Genomic DNA, 18,209 nt, shown 5'->3' with positions numbered 1-18,209 from the left:
GCACACAGCCATAACCCCAGCACTTGGAATGCTGAAGCAGGAGAACCGGGAGGCAAGACCCTGCTTCACATTACATGCTTTGAAGGAATGTGGAGGGAAAATAATAAATTATTCTTGGAAAAGGATGAGGATTTTGTATCGTTTTACTAACCAAGTAATCCTTCAGGGGTGTGTGTGTGTGGCACGGGACACATGCCAACTGGAGCATGAACTCGGAGCCCCATCCCTTTTTAGTTCAAGGCTGGCACACTACCACTGGAGCCACAGCTTCACTCTGGCCGCCTGAGCTGGCTTCAAGCCGGATGTGTAGGGCTTGGGTGGGAGGGGGCAAAGCCACCTTTGCCAAGCCTCACAGGCAGCCTGCGAGGTTCTTGTACCCTCTGGGGCCCCTTGAGAAAGTCGCCTAAAAGTTACAGCAAACTGCGCACGCCCGGGCAAACCCGCAAAGCAGTGTCTTGACTCCAGCTTGCCCCAGGGGTTGGCATGCCGGAAGCCCCGGGTTTCCACCCCAGCATTGTGGCTTTACACCGAGCGCGAACCCCCACGATTGGGGGTTTAGAGAAGTTAGGAGCTCAGTGTCACACAGCTCGCCTTGGGTTCAAACCCTAATTTTAGGCCATGGTCATTACAAGTTGCTTCCCGCCTGATTGTCTGCGGGAATGAGGCGAGTACTGGCTGGGGAGTCCCCGAAAGCTAGTTAGTGCCCTGCATCTGCTGCCCAGGGAACAAGTGAGAATGTGGGAGCGAGAGGACACGGTGCCCCGGAGGTGTGGGGTGCGCAGCATGCAGCCCGCACGTCCTGTAGCCACCCGCGTGGAGCCGGGGGGCGCACGCGTGGGGCGCGTGCACCCGGACACAGGGCCGCAGGGGCTCGCCTCCCGCAGGGCCCACAGCCCACCCCGGGCTTAGGGGTCGCCTCCCGGGTTTCCAGCCCACCCGGGCTCCCGCGGACCCCGGACGCGCGCGGCACGGTGGTTTTTTCAGGAGGTGCGCGCGCAGCGGCAGCCGCTTCGGTTCAGTTGGCTACAGTTCCACGGAGCTGCTCAGCGGGACCCCACACTCAAGCCCGCCCCGCAGGCCACCCACTCCCCTGAGCACAGAGGCGCGGGAGCCATGACCAACCTCATGCCCGAGCCTCCGGCTGAGCGCCCGCCGCAGCGAAATGCGGAGTCCCCTCCGACCCGCTGCGAAGACCACGTCACCTCCACGCTTCTGGGACTGCATTTCCCGGCGTCCCTTGCGGTGCCAGGACGGACTCGTGGTTGGCTGCGTGTCTTCGTTCGGACTACATTTCCCATAAGACATCGGGCCCTACCTGGCGCTTCCTAAGCCTTTCTGTGGGTATGGGCTCCGTCCGGACTACATTTCCCGGAAGCGCCCGCGACTGAGAGGGGCGAGGTGTCCCGAGCGGCCGCGGGCGGGGACGCGGCGGCGGCAGTGGCGCCGGGGGCGCCGGGCAGCGGAGGCCGCCGCCTCCCGGGATCAGCCGGGGCAGCCGCCTCGGCGATGCCACTGCTGGTGGACGGGCGGCGGGTGCGGCTGCCGCAGTCGGCGGCGGAGCTGGTCCGCTCCCACCCGTGTCTGGAGGTGAGCGGGCCGGCGCGGGGGGCTCCGGGGCGGGCCGAGGGAGACCCGCCGCCGCCTCCCGGATTCCCCAGGTCGGAGTTTGAACTTGGCGCGGGCGAGCGCGCGGGCGCGGCCGGCCCCGGGGTCTCCGGACTGCGGAGCGCCTTCCGCACTCAGACTTGGGAAGCCCGGGTTGCTCTCAGACACGAGCGTCGGGGGCCAGAGAGGTTAGGCGGCTGGCCCAAGGTCGCCCAGCACCGCGCCCAGAGGGCTCCCCGGGGCCCCGCGATTGCCGGACCAGGTGTGCGCGAATGTGGCGCCGGACGTCACGCCAGCGCGGACGGTCGGAGCGCGGTCCTGGGGGCCCTCGGGCGGCGTGTAGGGAGCGGAGCGCGGCGTGGGGGGGGCCCTCGCCTTCCTCCCCTCGCCGGCCGGCCCGCGGGAGGTCGGGCGCGCCGAGAGTTCCAGCCGGAAGGAAGCCCGCCCCGCTCGCTCTGCCCCGGCGGGAGCTGGTGGGGACCACGCCCTGGGGAAGCGGGTGTGTGTGTGGGGGGGGGGGGGGGTCTGTGTGTCCCCTGGCCAGGTCTCTGCAGTCGCGGGGACCCCTTGGGAAGCGGGAGGGAAAGACGGGGGCCGCGGGCGTCCCCAGTTAGGGCGAGCGTCTTCCTGCCGCGCGCGCGCGTGGCCTGGGGCTTGAACTCGGGGCCTGGGCGCCGTGCCTGAGCTCGCTTTTGCTCAAGGCTGGCGCCCCACCGCGTCGAGCCCACGGCGCCACTTTCAGCTTTTTGATGGTTCAGCGGAGATAGAAGTCTGGTGAACTTTCCTGTCCCGGCCGGCTTCCAAACTCGATCCTCAGATCTCAGCCTCCTGAGTAGCGGGGATTACAGCCGTCCACTTGGGTCTGCTCTCTTTGTTAGTTTTCCCCCCGGATCTTCCTCCCAGAAAGTTAACTTCCGGAAGGGGGGCGGGGGCTCAGAGCCCTACCTGGCGGCTCCTAGCATAGGCTCAGTGCTCAGTGGGTGTCACGCAAATGGACAGACAGACTAGAGGTCTGCAGGGCTGCACCTGTGCTCCTGCCACCCCTTGGATTTCCTCCTCCTCCTCCCCTCCCGTCCCCTCTCCTCCCTCTCCCTCTCCTTCCTTCCTTTTTTTTTTTTTGTGCCTGTACTGGGGCTTGAACTCAGGGCCTGGTCTCTGACCCTTTTCCACTCTAGCCTTTGAGCCACAGCTCCACTTCCGTCTTTTTGTTGAGTAGCTGGAGACGGAGGATCTTAGTGCTAGCCAGCTGCGAGGTGCTGGGTGGGGCTCTGGGCTGTCACTTCCCTGGTGTTAGGTTCCTGTCAAAGGAAAACATTGGAATCACCTCATTCAGTGGCTCTCCTCTTATGTCTGCGAGTTTCTACGGCAGGAAGTGGGGTCTGGGTCCATTCCTGAGGGGCCTCTGGAGATAGGTTTTGGCCTCCTGAAGAAGAGGGGTCTGGTAAGGCTGTCAAGTGGGGAGCAGCTTGGGCTGCAGGAACATGGTGGAGGGATGGGAGTGGGCCTCTGGGGACACGTGGGCCCTGTCAAAGGGGACTGGCCAGTTTCCCTGACCTAGGGCGTGTGGGGAGGAGAGGAAGTAAACCCAGATTACCGAGGTGTGATGGATCCTGTAGCTAAAAGCCATAGGGAGAGATGAGTTTCATGGTTCCACTGTGATCAGCAGCATATGCTCTTCTAAGGGGAAAAGATCATGTAAACCAGTCAGGGCTGGCACTGTCTACCTGTGATCCCAGCCCCGAGGAAGAGGCAAGGATTGAGTGTTCCAGATCAGTTTGGGCTACCTAGTGAGCGTGTGTGTGTTTATGAAGGCTTGAACTCAGGGCCTCTCATTCTTCCTCAGCTTTTTGGCTCACAGCTGGTGCTGCACTGCTTGAGCCATGCCTGCACTCTGACATTTTACTGGTTGATTGTAGATAAGAGTCCCTGCTGAGATATGTCTCAGATTTGCCTGCCTGGCTGGCACTGAAACCCGAGATCTTCAGATCTCTGTCCCCTGAGTACCTAGGATTATAGGTGTATTCACCAGCGCTCAGCTACACAGATTCTGTGCCAAAACTACAAAAAAAGAATATTGTGTGTGTGAGTGTACATGCGTGTGCACATACACTTTAGTTCATGTTTTTGTGACTATACTGAGGTGTTTGTTTTTTGCCAGTCCTGGGGCTTAAACTCAGGACCTGGGCGCTGTTCCTAAGGCTCTTCAAGCTCATGGCTAGCGCGCTACCATTTGAGCCACAGCACCACTTCCAGCTTTCTCTGAGTAGTTTGTTGGAGATAAGAGTCTCCCAGACTTTCCTTCCCTGGGCTGACTTCGAGCCATGATTCTCAGATCTCAGCTTCCCAAGGGCATAGGATTACATGCGTGAGCCAGTAGCACTCAGCTGTGATCCTGCGTACTGTGTCTCTTTCAGCAACTGGACACCTGGAAAGCTATACAGAATCTTCCCTTGTCCGCGGTTTCACTCACTGCAGCCAACCAAAGTGTGAAAGTATTATGTGGAAAGTTTTAGATTAACAATTCATAAATGTGAGCCACTCTTATTTCAGTGGATTGTTGGAATTGTTTAGTTTTATGGTTATCACTTAATGTTCTGTTTATAATTATTATGTGTTACAGTGCCTAGTTGATAAACTAAACTATATCTTGGCGGGGGGGATGTATTGGGAGCTACAGTACACAAGTGCTTTGAGGCCTCTGCTGGGGGCCGGACTCCGGGTGGCCAGGCCACAGGCCTCCACTACCTGGATCGCCCGGATCTTTCTCTTTCACGTGTGGACCAGATAGAGGGTTGAGTGACTTGTCTCAGGCAGGCCCCATAGACTGGCGGTGGCGGGAGCCAGGCCTGCAATCTCTGCAGTGTGCCCGACTCCGCCACTGCAGGGCTGTTAGCCCTGGGGTTGTTTCCATGACATCATGAGGTTCAGTAAAAGCATAGCAAGCCCCCCCAGTCACAGCCTGGGGTCTGGGGTGCACACATGGCTTGATGCATGTGCAGGCCGTCGGCACAGAAAGGCCCTTGGCACATGCGCAGAACCTAGCCAGCCCATAGACACGTTCTTGGCGCATGCGCAGGCGCGGGGGGGGGGAGTGCACATGCTCAGGCGCATAAACAGGCCATTGGCGCATGCGCAGACCATTGCCACACACCCCTCCTCCCCGCCAAGGGTAATGCTGGCCACAGTCTGCCCAGAGTGGCCTCTCCTGGCCCAGTTGTAACTCCCTTGTTTCCAGAATCCCGTGATGTTGGTGCATGACTTTGGTTGTGGTTTTTGGTTTTGTTTTGTTTTTTGCAGTGCTGAGTGTGAGGATAGCCCTCTGCTGCTGAGCTATACCACTACCCGTGTTTCTACTTTTAAAAATTTTTTCCCGTCTTTTGGATGAAGCTGGGCTTTGAACTCAAGGCTTTGAGGTTGCTATCACTTGAGCTGTACCTCCAGTTCTGTTTGTACTTGTGTGTGCATACAAGTACCTGGGTACTGGGGCCTGTATCAGGGCCTCTTGCTCTTTGCTTGGCTTTTTCCCTCATGGCTGGGGCTGTACCTCTAACCAGCATTTTGCTGATTAATTGGAGTTAAGAGTCTTATGGGGTTTTTCTGCCTGGGCTGACTTTGAGCCTCTAGTCTCAGCCTCCTGAATAGCTAAGATTATAGGTGTGAGTCACTCATGCCCAGCTAAAACTGCAATATTCTATCACATGGGACATTATATGAAATTCAAGTTGCAATGTCATCTATAAGATTTTTTTTTGTTCTTTTTTTGTGTGTTTGGTGCTAGTTCTGGGCTTGAACTGGGGGCCTGGGCACTGACCCTGAGCTTTTTTTGTGCTCAGGTCTAGCATTCTGCACTTGAGACAACTCCACTAAGTATTTTTTGGTGTTTAACTAGAGATGAGTGTCTCATGAACTTTGCTGCACAGGCTGACTTTGAACCAGAGTCCTCAGTAGCTATGATTACAGGTGTTAGTCAGCAATGCCTGGCTTTCATCCTTTTTTTTTTTTTTTTTGTGCCAGTCCTGGGGCTTGAACTCAGGGCCTGAGCACTGTCCCTGGCTTCTTTTTGCTCAAGGCTAGCACTCTACCACTTGAGCCACAGCGCCACTTCTGGCTTTTTCTGTTTAGGTGGTACTGAGTACTCAAACCCAGGGCTTCATGCATGCCAGGCAAGCACTCTGCCACTAAGCCACATTCCCAGCCCCTCATCCTCTATTTTATTAGGAAACAAAGCACAAACCTAAAGGAGTTTGGGAGGTGGTGTGGCGTCTGCAGGGGACCATAGATAGGGCTGAGTGGAAGCAGCCCCATCTGAAGTCTTGTGCATCAGAGGGAAACTGTGAGACCCATTAGTGTTCTATCAGCTTTACATTTTTGAAAAAGTGTCTAATTCGGCTTTCACTTGCACATGCTTGGCAAGTGCTCTGCCACTGAGCTACACACTGTGGCTTCCAGGTGCACATGCTCTTCTTCCCTTTCCTTTTCCCCCCTTCTTTGGCGGTACTGGGGCTTTAACTGGGCTCACACTTGCTAGCCGGTGTTCTGTTCTTGGTTAGTGCTTCCAACCCCTGCAGTCCTACCTCTGCCTCCTGGGGGCTGGGGTTGCAGGCATTCTCTCTCCTACTGGGCTTGCTGTGTAAGCAATTATGGATAAGAATTGATGCAAATATTCACATCTTTTTTTTTGGCCAGTCCTAGGTCGTGAACTCAGGGCCTGAGCACTGTCCCTGGCTTCTTTTTTGCTCAAGGCTAGCACTCTGCCACTTGAGCCACAGCGCCACTTCTGGCCATTTTCTGTATATGTGGTGCTGGGGAATCGAACCCAGGGCCTCATGTATATGAGGCAGGCACTCTTGCCACTAGGCTATATCCCCAGCCCACAAATATTCACATCTTTGATACCTAATTAACATATTCTACATGCCCTGTCTTTAATAATGAGATCAGAAAACATTCAGACACTAGAGCAAAGCCAGAGTGACAGGAAAAGCACATTTGCTTCATCTGTGGGTCTGTTCATATTCTTCTAGTGTTTTCTTGGTGTGAAAACTCTTCACCACTATGATAGTAATAGTGTTTTACAGCTCTTTGAGAACGTGTCCTTCTATGCCTGGCCTTCTAGGGAACATCGAGGAGTTCTCCCACAGTCTCCTTTATTTGTGACTGACTGTTGCTCCCAGCCTTTTGCAGTTCCGAGCAACAGCAATGGGCCCATTTTGAGTTCCTTCCTCAGTATGCATTTGCAGAAGTGGGGTTCCTAGATAAGCGGGTCGGGAAGTCCTTCACCCCAGTCTTAGAAAGCGAAGGGTTGGGGGTGGGGAGCCACCCGCCCCTGCTCCGCATTGAGCGTTTGTGTGCCTCCTTCCTCAGGAGGTCAAAGCACTTCGTTTGCTGGCATCCACAATGAGTGTGGCAGAGTATACTTGAGACACACCGGAGGCCCAGTAACTCCTCGGCTCTCTCCACCCCTAGTTATTCATGCCTCACTAATTTACGTCCCTATTTTATTTTGTTTTAATTAAACAGGAAAGAGCCAGACTTCTCAGAGGTCAGTCTGTTCAACAAGTGGGACCCCAGGGCCTTCTGTATGTTCAGCAAAGAGAGCTTGCAGTGACCTCCCCAAAGGATGGTAGGTTAGGAAGCCGTCAAGTGGGTGTTCTTCCCGGAGGTTACTGGATGGCTTATTTTCTTTCTCTCTCGTACAGGCTCCGTCTCCGTTCTGGGTTCTGATGATGCCACCACTTGTCACATTGTGGTCCTGAGGCACACAGGTATGCTGAGGCGAAGGAAGCAGTCATGTGACCCCTCCGCACATGTGGGCCAGTCCGGCGCCCTGGTGGGAATGGGTTGGTGGGTGGCACGGCTGCTCTCTCCGCTCTGTGTCCCATGCAAAGATGAGGTGGGCCGAGTGGACGGGAGTGGCCTTGCCTCTGGCATGGGGGTTTGCCGTGGGGACTCACGAGCCGTGTCACCTTGTTCTGCAGGTAACGGGGCCACCTGCCTGACGCACTGCGATGGGTCAGACACCAAGGCCGAGGTGCCGCTCATCATGAACTCCATCAAGGCCTTCTCTGACCGCGCTCAGTGCGGAAGGTGAGCATGCCGGTGCCAGTGCTGGCGTCAGCGTGGTGAGCTCTGGGCACTGGCTGTGAAGGGGACCTTGGACTTTGAACTCATTTGAGTCACAATGTACTCACCCTTATTCTGTGGCCTCGCCTGAGTTAGGCCAAGGCTGGACCCCAGCACCCTCGAGCTACAGCCGTCACTCAGTCACTCCTCCAGCATTGGCTGTTTTTGGGGTTCAGGAGCCCCCACCAGGGTGCTACGGGAGAGCCAGGGCCCGTCCACACTTTCTGGGCACTGCAGTGGTTTCAGTGGGGTCCACTGGCTCAGAACAGGTCTGCCCATCCCTCCCACTGTCCCCCCACAACATGTGTTACACAAGCGTTACACAAGCAGAGTCCCATTTGTCTAGGCACACAGCCCGGAGCCAGCTGCCGGACCAGTGTCCACACCCTGTCCCCTCCTTCCTGTCACCAGACCTGGCCCTCCTCTCGTCTTCTGCCCAGTGCGCCTGCGTGGCTGCCTCAGCGCTTGTTCGCTTGAGTCCCAGGGAACACCCTGGAGACTGGGCCCTGGCCACAGATAGAGGGCTCCCTCCTCCCTCCTAAAATGTAAAGTGCCCGGGTCCATGTGGCCCGCAGGGATGGCCACCTACGGTGACACCGGGGGCCGTGTGGCTCTCAGGCAAGGCTGGGTATTCCCCTCCTCCTGGAGGCAGCATGTGAACTGGGCCCACGTGAACATCCCTGTGTTCCTTGGGAAGGTTGTGTCTTGGAAGCAGGCAGTGTGGACGGCAGCACTGGCCGCAGGTCTGGGGAAGGCACAGTGCAGTGGTTTTGCAGCAGCCATCCTGGTCCTTGTGGGAACCCTCTGTGCACATGCACATGACACAGGGCAGGACATGGCCTTTCTCCATCTCATGGCTGCTGCAGTTGCCCCCCAGGGGGACCCTGCTGCTGCTCACCCTCTCACAGAAGGGGCCGGTGTTAGAGGTGGCCGATGCCTCGACACCTTCACTAAAGACCCCCGCATTCTGTGACTCTGAGCACTGTCCCCTCTCCAGGCTGGAGGTGCACCTCGTGGGGGGCTTCAGCGACGACAGGCAGTTGTCACAGAAACTGACCCACCAGCTGCTTAGTAAGTCTGTCTTTTCCCTTATGTTCCTGCACTTGCTCCTGTGATCACCTCTAGTAGCAGAGCCCTTGAGCCGCCCGCAGACAAGCTGGGGGGTCGGGGGCTGTAGGTGCAGACTGAACTTCGGAGCGGAGCGTACAATGTGGGGAAACAAGATTTGCTAAAGCAGAACTGGCACCATGAGATTAGTTGGCAGGAGCTGTGGTGAGCATACCCGCCCACCGGGCCGAGCACCTGGGAGGGCGCTGAAGAGCAGGCAGTGATGTGGGTGGGGGCACCCAGGGAGCAGACACTGCACTGGGAGGGTCGCTTCTTTACTTTTAGGGATCTGAGTCACCTAATGGGCACACGAGACAGCAGGACCTGTGTAAGGTCTCTCAGTAGAGCAGTTCTGCTGTCACTAACCATTTTTAGGAGCCGGTGTGATGTCTGTCATTCCTAGAAGCGGAGGCAGGGGGGTCCCTGTGTCAAAGAACTCAGGCTGAGATCTGAGGATCGGGGTTTGAAGCCAGCCCAGGCACTCTATCTCCAATTAACTACCTAGAAGCCAAAAGTGGAGCGATGTCTCAGGGGGTAGAGTGCTAGCTTTGAGTAATGAGCCTCAGGGTCAGTGCCTAGGTTCTGAGTTCAAGACCCAGGTAGGATTGGCACAAAAAGTGGGGGGCGGGATCACAGCATAAAGACAGTACTGCTTGTGAAGAGGGTTGCGTTCCATGGGTAAATACAGAAGTATAATCAGGACCTGAAATCACAATACGCACACACCTGTGCAGGGAAAGCGAGGCAGCTGCCCTGCCTGTCCCAGCGCAGACGGGGTGCTGGGCAGGCAGCTCCCCAAGGTCTGACTGTAGAGGATGGTGGGGCTGAGGCCAGCTGACAGCCCCACACCTCTCCCCCAGTGACCTCAGCCTCCCTGTCCCCACTGTAGGTGAATTTGACAAGCAAGAAGATGATGTTCATCTAGTGACGCTGTGTGTGACAGGTACGTATGTTCTGCTGTTTCCCTGCGAGGCTTCTGGCCGTTCACGCCCCGCCACAGTGGCTTCTCTCCTCTCGGGAGGGGCGGGAGGAGAGCGCGCTGGGCAGAGGAGCTGCAGGGGGTGGCAGGGCCGCTGCAGGGAAACTGAGCCGGCTCTTTAGTACAGAGTAGAAACAGCAGTGTAGTGCATCTTGACCCGGTATTTTACAGTTGTTTGTCTTTCTTTAGAATTAAATGACCGGGAAGAAAATGAAAACCATTTCCCAATCATTTATGGCATTGGTAAGCAGTGTTTATTGGGGGGTTGGCGGTGTTACAGGTGGGTGGGGCAGCCTGGGGTTGGAATCTGTTCAAACCCTGGCTCTGTGGCTTTCCCGTGAGCACACAGCTCCACTACCACATCTGGGAAGCCATGCAGAGAGAACAGTACAGCCTGTGCCTGCGCTGATGTGTGTGTCTCTCGGGCCTCTGCTCTCCCTTGGGGCGACGACAGGAATCCTCCACACGTGTGGAACTCTAGGCCCCCGCCATGATCTGGCACTCGAGCACCAAATTGCGCTGTCCTGGTGGTCGTCAGTTCTTTTAGTCTCCATAATTCTGTGCGCATCAAACACAATCATTGGTAGTTACAGCCTCCCAGGTCACCTGCAGAAGTCACGGCGTGTTCCCCGCATCCCATCCTTCCCCTCCCAACTCTGGCTGTTGTGCGTGGTGGTAAGAGTGCAAGGGTCGTACTTGTTCCTTTCATGTCAGCCCTCTGCTGTCCTTGCAGCTGTCAACATTAAAACTGCAGAGATCTACAGAGCTTCCTTTCGAGATCGGGGTCCAGAGGCGGAGCTGCGGGCTGCCAGGGCTCTAGCAGGAGGCCCGGTGAGTGCAGACCCCTCACCCCAAGGGACAGGGAAGTGGGAAAAGGGCCAAAGAGGGACTCTAAGGAGCCCGAGAGGAGCTGATCACTGCCTCTTGAAAGCTAGGGTTTCCCAGGACTGGATACACACATCCTTCAGATCTAAGTGCAGAACCTAGGTCTTCGCCTCACAGCTCCGCTCCATACCCTGGCCCCACAGCTCACTCAAGTTAACAACTCTTGAGGAACGCCCTCAAGCTGAGCCAGCAGGGCCTGGAGTGTGCAAGAGAGCCCTAAGGCCCCAATCTGTAGGTGCTTTTTAAAGACTATTTGAAAAGTAGGCTCTGTAGCTAGGGCTCAGCGGTAGTGCTTGCTTAATGAGCATGAATGTCAGGACCATGGATTCATTCCTAGCACTACAGGAGTCAATTAAACACACAAAAACACTCCATGCCCCATCTGAGGAATGAGTGGGAGGATTTGTAGAAATGTTCAGAGTATGAAACATACTTAAGTCTGTGAAAGACTGACATTCCTGGAATCAAGAGGCATAACTTGGGTATTGCGGGTTAAGTCACACTGCAGACTTGGGGAATGGATCATTTGGTGAATCCACTTCATACAAGTTTTCCTTGGTTTTATTTGTGCCAGTTCTGGGGCTTGAACTTAGGACCTTGGTGCTGTTACTTTTGCACTCAAGGCTGGCACTCTTAACACTTGAGCCACAGCTCCATTGCTGTTTTTTTTTTTTTTTTTTCTGGCTACCTGGAAATAAGCGTTTCATCGCCTTTCCTGCCCAGGCTGGCTTTGAACCTCCATCCTCAGATCTCAACCTCCTGCCTAGGACTCATGTGTGCCACTGGTGCCTAGCCCCAGGTTTTCCTTTTTCTTGGTGGGCCAGCAGGCACCGCGAGCTAAGCAGCTCCAGGTGGTTTTGGGCCGTCCCAGGGAGCACGGCGCAGTGGACACGTGGCTGTCCATGCTGGCGCTGCTGCTCAGCCTCAGATTGTTGCTGGAACGAAGCACAGTGGTGGGAGGCTGACGCGCAGGCACACTCAGGAGTACCCTCCTCTCGTCTCCCCAGATGATCAGCATCTATGACGCGCACACGCAGCTGCTGAGGATAGGCCCGTACTCCTGGATGCCGTTTCCACATGTGGACTTCTGGCTGCAGCAAGATGACCAGCACATACTAGAGGTGAGGACTCCATTGCAGACCCTGCCTTCCTCCTCCGTGAGGAAGCAAGGGCCTCCCCGCAGGGGATAGGAAATGTCCTCACATCCTCAACAGAAGGGATAGCGCGCAGCTGGGGCAGGCGACATCCACCCAGTGAGTGCGACCCAGGTGTCCTCATGGAGGACTCATTGCCTCTCCTCTCTCGTGCCCCTTGTTTCCTCAGAACCTTTCCACGTCCCCTTTGGCCGAGCCCCCCCACTTCGTTGACCACATCAGGTCTACCTTGTTGTTCTTAAAGAAGAACCCTTCTCCCATGAACACGCTGTTTCCTGGAAATCAAGCTCTTCTCTACAAAAAGAATCAAGACGGCCTGTGGGAAAAGATTTCTTCTCCCCGGAGCTGCAAATAGGAATTACCAAAGAAAGCAACTTTTTGGCATGGCAAAGACTATTATTGAAGGTTGGAGTCGGGAGGAATTTGCAATCTACATCCATTAGTGTTAGGTCACCATCCTTAGTCTTTCAAGTAATTTTCAAAATAAAATCTTATTTTGGCAAAGGCACTTGTTCATGTTGACTTTGTGCTTCGCTGCTAAAAGTCAGCATCCAGCGATGAGGAGGAGGACAAGGTGCGGGGACAGCGGAGAAGCAACACGGAAAATGTGACCCAATCACCCAGCAACGTCCACACTGCGGAGCTGCGGCCCCAGCACCTTGTGGAGGCTCTGTCTCTCTGCGCCTGGGAGGCCAACTGTGCGGTCATTAAAATGCTCAGATTGCAGTCATTATGCACGCTATATTTTTAGAAACGTTTTCTGTTTCTAAAAATGTTACTGTGCCTGATAAAACAGTAAGCTGTCTAAACTGAGTTAGTTCACCAGTAACAATTTCAAGAACCTTTATTGAAACCAACATTCAAATAGTATCTCAAGGGTGAAATTCTGTTTCAACAAAACTTAACAATTCCAAATATATAAAAACACTTAAAAATTAATCTCATTAAAGGTGATAATTTACCCCTCCCCCGAGTTATCTGCTAGACTTCATTGCACCAAATAAACAGGGAAGACTAATCATCTGCACCAAAAAAAAAAAAAAAAAGGAAAATTGCCTTTTGACAAGTGGCAAATGTCAAAAATCACATCTGATCAGAATAATTAGAGGCTTAATGTGGTGTAACTAAGGCTTCCAACAACAGTCCTCAAACCAGTGTGATTCCTACCCTCTCTGCCGCACACCTGCTCCGGAAGGCGATGCTGTGTGCGGGGAGAGACTGCCAGGTCAGGAGTGTCTGGGAGCCGGGCAGAGGGGGCTACAGGGTCTCCCGGAGCAGGGCCTGGGGGTGCAGGTCTAGGGCGACTGCCTTCAGGAAGCAGTGTGCAGCACGTTAGTGTCAGCTCAGTGTCAGGGAGCCTCCACTGGGCTTTCGGATGAACAGAAGTGAGCAGTACATGAGGGCACCAATTTAAAAGCTACCAGTATTTAAAAATATACATATATATGGTCAAGAGACTGTACAATTAATCTTAGCAGATGAGTCCTCAGACCTGTTTACAAAGAGTAGTAGAGAAAGGGAGGAAGGTCCCGCCACACGTGGCACGAGTGCACACGGGCCTTCCTCAGCCTCCAGGAAAGTAGCAGTGTGGCCAGACGGCCCACAGTGCCCTTCCCGAGGCTCCCACGAGAACCCACTCGAGCCAACCAGGGCTGTCTCCTGCAGCTCCGCTGAGACGAGTGCCGAACGCAGTCCCTGGTCCCTGCGGGAACCCCAAGTCCTGGCAGAGAAGTCTGTGCAGCCTATTTCTTACGTTTAGAGATGAGAGCGAGCCCTGCGAGCCCGGACACTCGAAAGCCCCGTTCTCCTCAGTGACTAGTGTTCTGTAGTAATTGGGGGAATGGGTGCTCTACAGCTGGGCAGACCAGAAGCAGCTGTTACGGATAAAATGAATGACTTCTTTCCAAGAAAGCCTGGCTTTCAGGCATCTATTTGTGCAAAAGTCCAAGTTCTGCAGAGACAACAGGAACTTTATCACGAGCACGTGGCACGGTGCACACATTCAGTGTAACTTGGTCAGCGCAGCCTCATGCCTGGCACTTGACCTATCTCAAGCTCTCTGGCTCTTCTACCTGTGGGTGGTCATCTTCGGGGTGGCTGGCCTGAGGCACAGTGGCCTCCAGGGGCTGCTCGGGGCTGGAGGCCTCTAGGCCACTGTGCTCCGACCCACTGGCCAGGTGTTCCCCTTTCTCCAAGTCTTCAATGTGGCTGACAGAGCTGGTCTCGCTCACGGTGTCCGAGCCTCGCAGGGACCTTTTGAAGGGCTTGTGGCCTAGGAGAGATGGGATGGATGGAGCTGAGCTGCGGCACCTCGGGCCTCTGCGATCACAAGTCACAAGTTGCTGCACAGATCCTGCTGAGGCAGCTTGGACCTCTGGCCCCGTGAGGACAGGTGCACGCCCGTAGGCAGCCCCCCTCCCCCATCCAGACCTGGCCTGCCCTCGGGGTGCCACTGAGGCTCTAGGTGGGGATTCAGTCTCAAGAAGAAAGAATGGCCATTTGCAAGGCCAGCGATGGCTAGGCTGCTGTGAAGACAAACAGGACTTCAGGTAAAGAACCCAGAGAAGGAAGGAAGCAGAGAGCAGGAGACCTGTTGGCACGGGGGTCCAGGCTGCAGCGATAATGCTAAGAAATGAGGCCAAGGAGAGGTCATGTACCTGGAGGTCTGGGTTTGCTGCGGGCTCCCGAGGGGGTTGGGGGTGGCGTCACTCCCGTCCCCTGCACCTTGTAGACATACGTGTGTTCTGTGGACTCCAGAGAGCCTGACAGGGAAAGAGAGGCATGGGCACACACTCCTGGCTGCCCGGCACTCAGCTTGCCACCCCCTGGTGGGGAGCTGGACGAGGCTGAGGAACACGTGCCTCTGCTCCGGGCCAAGACCTGGCAGCCTGAAAACCCAATCCTCGTGGAAGGAGTCAGGAAGGGCCTCAGGTCTGGGAACCCTTTCCTTGATGGAACTTGTGTATCTTCCCCAAATCCCAGCAACTGGAAGCAGTCCCCTTTTTGGCTGTGCTGCTCCAGCACAGCCTCTGGCTGCGCAGCGCACTCGTGAGGACCTCAAGGAAGAGCAACCCAGCCCCAGGCGGATGTTATCTGTCAACCCAGAGGCAGCAGAGCTGTCCGGACAGGGGGCGAAGGGCCTGCCGGTCCTACCTGCAGTTAGGTTAAAGGTTCTTCCCTTCTGTGAAGTTTGGACTGGAGAAAACCAGTTCAGCACCGACCCTACCACAGGGATCTGTCGCAGCACTCCCTGGAAGACAGAATGTTCGCTTGGGACCCCGCGCCGGGCCTCCTGGCCACCCCCAGCCCCCAGCCCAGCCCGGGCAGCCTCACCTCCTCCAGAAGCCGCTCCTCGTTGGCCTTCTGCAGCTGAACCTGAGCTTCCTGAATTCCTTTCCGAACAACTTCTGTCATGTTTTCCAGAAGCTAAGGGAGATTAAGAAACTGTTATTTGTCCCAGCTTCTCGCCTAGAAAAATTTTAACAGCATTGGAGATGCAGTAAACGGGATTCTGTATTTAAATGCCAGAGTCAAAGTCAAACCAGAGAGAATGCTGGTAGAGGCCGGGCAGCCTCACTGTGGCCTCACTGGGCTCGAACGGGGAAAAGAGCTACCTACAACTATCTTATCAATGGTGGGTAAAGAGGCAGAAACAGTCTAGTGTGAGACTTCCACCACAGTGAGGACCGCTGTTCCTCAGCTTCCTCCTTCCCACCCACCCCACCATATGTCACATGTGTCTCCTCTCAGACACCATTGGTTTGGAGATTCTGTGCCACCCTGCCAACAAGCAGGCGCATCTCCAGTAGGAAGTAAGTCCTCAAGCCCCAGCTCCTTTGAGGAAGAGCCCAGCACGCAGCAGAGGCCCCGCCTCCCTGGCAAGCGCAGCACTGCGCAGTGACCTCACTGAGCGCGACAGGAAAGAGGGACACCACCAGAGAAAGGATGAAAGGAGCAGGCACTCCGGAGGGTGGCATCTGCCTCTCCAGCCCCACCTAGGCAGCCCCGCAAAGCCCAGAACAGGCAGGAAATACCAACTGGTTTCACAGACCCTTGAGTTTTCCTCAATCTCCCGGGCCGTGACGGCGATGGTCTCCACCAGCTCAGACACGTCCACATCGTCGCTCGCCATGCCAATGTAAATGCAGCTCTTCATGCTTCTGTACTCGGGGCCTGTGCGAGGACACAGGTGAGCGTGGCCTCACATCCTGTCCCCAGGGAGGGGGGAGGGGTGTGGGACATGGAGCAGGGGAGCTGGTGGCCTAGGAGAATGACACCTTCACCTGCATGCAAAGCCTAGGCTCTGGCTCTTTCAGGGGTGGAAGCTGACTTGTAAGCATAATTACCCATTTTAAATGTAAGGTCAGATTCCAATTCATTTAACTTTTTCAGGAGTCCAGCATGGATTTTATCCCCCTCTGGATCTGACTTCAAGCTGCTCTTATCATCATTCGCGTGTTCATACCTGAAATAGAATCAAACCTCAGTACTTCAATCTAGAGATCATCAGGACTACGGGCAGCGGGCAGAGCTCAGAAGTGAGGGCAAGGAGCACTAAGGATGGAGTGTGGACGGAAAACCTTCAGGACTGTGCTGTGTGTGGTGCCCGTGCACACGCAGACCAGAGCAGACCAGACCACAGCTGCCTCACCGAGCCCTATGCTGGGGCAGCTTGCCCGCCCAGCTCGGGCCTCTGTAAATGGCCAGATGTGTAGCTGAATCCTCCACGGATGGCTCTGCTGTGACTCCAGCGCTCTGGGTTGCTAAGCACGCCCTTACCTGACAACCCCTATCCCAGGCCAGTTGGGGTCATCAACATGGAGGAGGCCTGCGGCAGCCTCCACCTCCTGCTTGAACTCCTCCCGCAACTGCAGCGTGCAGGTCAGCACCGGCAGCTTGCTCTCGATGCAGGTGACCAGCTGGTCCACATCCTCTGCTCGGGTCCCTAATGCTGCAAACCCAGAGAGAATGTTGAGGGTGGTGTAGGGAGTGGCTGGAGTGGGGGCGCCCCACCCACCATGGAAGACTGAACCACAGCAGAGGCTGCTGTAGATAGAACGTCCAATGGAGTGCTCGGAGAAATCCAGTTCTTACCCCAAGAATCCTCTCAGAGGTTAAAAGGGAACCCAGCATCTCTAAGAGGGTGGGAAGAAGTGTGGGGCCAACTTGTGTCTGGGCCATGCCTAGTCGGGTCAGGGCCGAGAAGCAGGGCTGCACCGCTATCTCCCCCACCGCTGCTCTCGGGGGTGTCCTAGCTGTAGGGGCCTTTGAAGACAAACGCCTGTGTGTCCTAACTTGCATATGTTTGAGAAAATATCTTCCTAACAAATGCTGAAAGACACCTTAGGAAAAAGAACCAAATGTGTTCTAAAAATAAGTCACCTCACTAAAAAATCAAACACTGATTTTTATCATTTTTTTTCCAGTGTTTTGTTTTTTGAGACAGTCTTCCTATGTAGCTCAAGCTGGCCTCAAACTTAAGTCCTTCTGACTTAGCCTCATTAGCGCTAGGATTACAGGAATGCACCACGATGCTTGTTACAGAATTGACACCCCAAACTACACACATTTAAGGACACCATGAAATCTGTCACACATGAGTGGTTACACCGGTGGCATAAGGAAGTGGGGAAGCAGCCTGGGGTTCAAGAATCCTACTCTAGGTGGTGATATGGCTGAGAAGGCTTCCTCTCATAAAAAGCCCACACCCTTCAGGCCTGTTACAACCCCCAGGGAGCTGTAAAAACTGAAGGCATGTCCTTACCACTGGTCCTGCAGGGGACCAGGAGATGTTTATTCTGCCCCCCCATGTCTCCCAAAAACTCTCCACCCCACCCCACTATCTCTTCATCTCTGTGTGTCAGAGCATGGTGCTGAGCTACGAGACAACAGATGCCAGGCTTCATCCCGCATCCAAGGCACCGCATGTTGGATGGCTGGCAGCAGCTAGGTTTGAAAGCTCCATTGGGGAAAGCTCCATGTGCAACTTGAGTGAGAACTGGGACAACACCCATGGTCCTGGGCGATCGCGGGAACCCCAGTAGCCTCACTGTACTTCTGAGAAGTTATACCACAATGCTGATTTGCCTCAACTTAGCCCCAAAGAGAGGAAAGAGCAAGGTAGAGCAAAGCCCATCACTCAGTGGCCTGGGCCTCAGTGGGCATGGCCAGTTAGTTCTGCCCGGGACAAAGTTGGGGGGGGGGGAGCCCAGTCCTTACCTGCTGCTGTCATCAAGGGGCTGAACCGCACACACATGCCCTCGGCCTCCAGATCCATGACAGTGAGGCCACTGGCGGGCACCAGCTGTTTCAACTGCTCTCCCAGCTGCAGGGAAAAGTGCCCAGCTCCTGCCACG

At 55.3% G+C, this 18,209-nt stretch overlaps 2 protein-coding genes across 3 annotated transcripts in view; one reads left to right on the top strand and one right to left on the bottom strand.

Annotated features, from left to right (window-relative positions):
• The first annotated feature begins 1,420 nt into the window (after positions 1-1,420).
• Ntan1 (N-terminal asparagine amidase) lies at positions 1,421-12,359 on the top strand. Its single transcript, XM_048333295.1, has 10 exons — positions 1,421-1,587; positions 7,126-7,228; positions 7,305-7,370; positions 7,584-7,692; positions 8,726-8,799; positions 9,725-9,778; positions 10,004-10,057; positions 10,548-10,645; positions 11,707-11,820; positions 12,023-12,359. Exons 1-10 carry the CDS (start codon positions 1,507-1,509, stop codon positions 12,206-12,208), a joined length of 939 nt encoding a protein of 312 aa, XP_048189252.1. The 5' UTR covers positions 1,421-1,506; the 3' UTR covers positions 12,209-12,359.
• Positions 12,360-12,671: 312 nt separating this feature from the next.
• Positions 12,672-18,209, bottom strand: part of Pdxdc1 (pyridoxal dependent decarboxylase domain containing 1) — a 42,174-nt gene continuing 36,636 nt past the window's right edge. For both annotated transcript variants that reach the window (XM_048333292.1, XM_048333293.1), the window contains exons 16-23: positions 18,073-18,178; positions 16,633-16,804; positions 16,200-16,318; positions 15,905-16,026; positions 15,187-15,279; positions 15,007-15,103; positions 14,511-14,615; positions 12,672-14,125 (exon numbers count right to left, since the gene is read on the bottom strand). In XM_048333292.1, coding sequence (XP_048189249.1) covers positions 13,899-14,125; positions 14,511-14,615; positions 15,007-15,103; positions 15,187-15,279; positions 15,905-16,026; positions 16,200-16,318; positions 16,633-16,804; positions 18,073-18,178 — 1,041 coding nt within the window. In that variant the 3' untranslated portion in view covers positions 12,672-13,898. The remainder of the gene's footprint in view (positions 14,126-14,510; positions 14,616-15,006; positions 15,104-15,186; positions 15,280-15,904; positions 16,027-16,199; positions 16,319-16,632; positions 16,805-18,072; positions 18,179-18,209) is intronic.

The sequence above is a fragment of the Perognathus longimembris genome, chromosome 23, assembly GCF_023159225.1.
Source record: "Perognathus longimembris pacificus isolate PPM17 chromosome 23, ASM2315922v1, whole genome shotgun sequence".
NCBI classification, from domain to species: Eukaryota; Metazoa; Chordata; class Mammalia; order Rodentia; family Heteromyidae; genus Perognathus; species Perognathus longimembris.
Note: the sequence above shows the minus strand (reverse complement) of the source record. Positions and strands in the feature narration are given on the sequence as shown.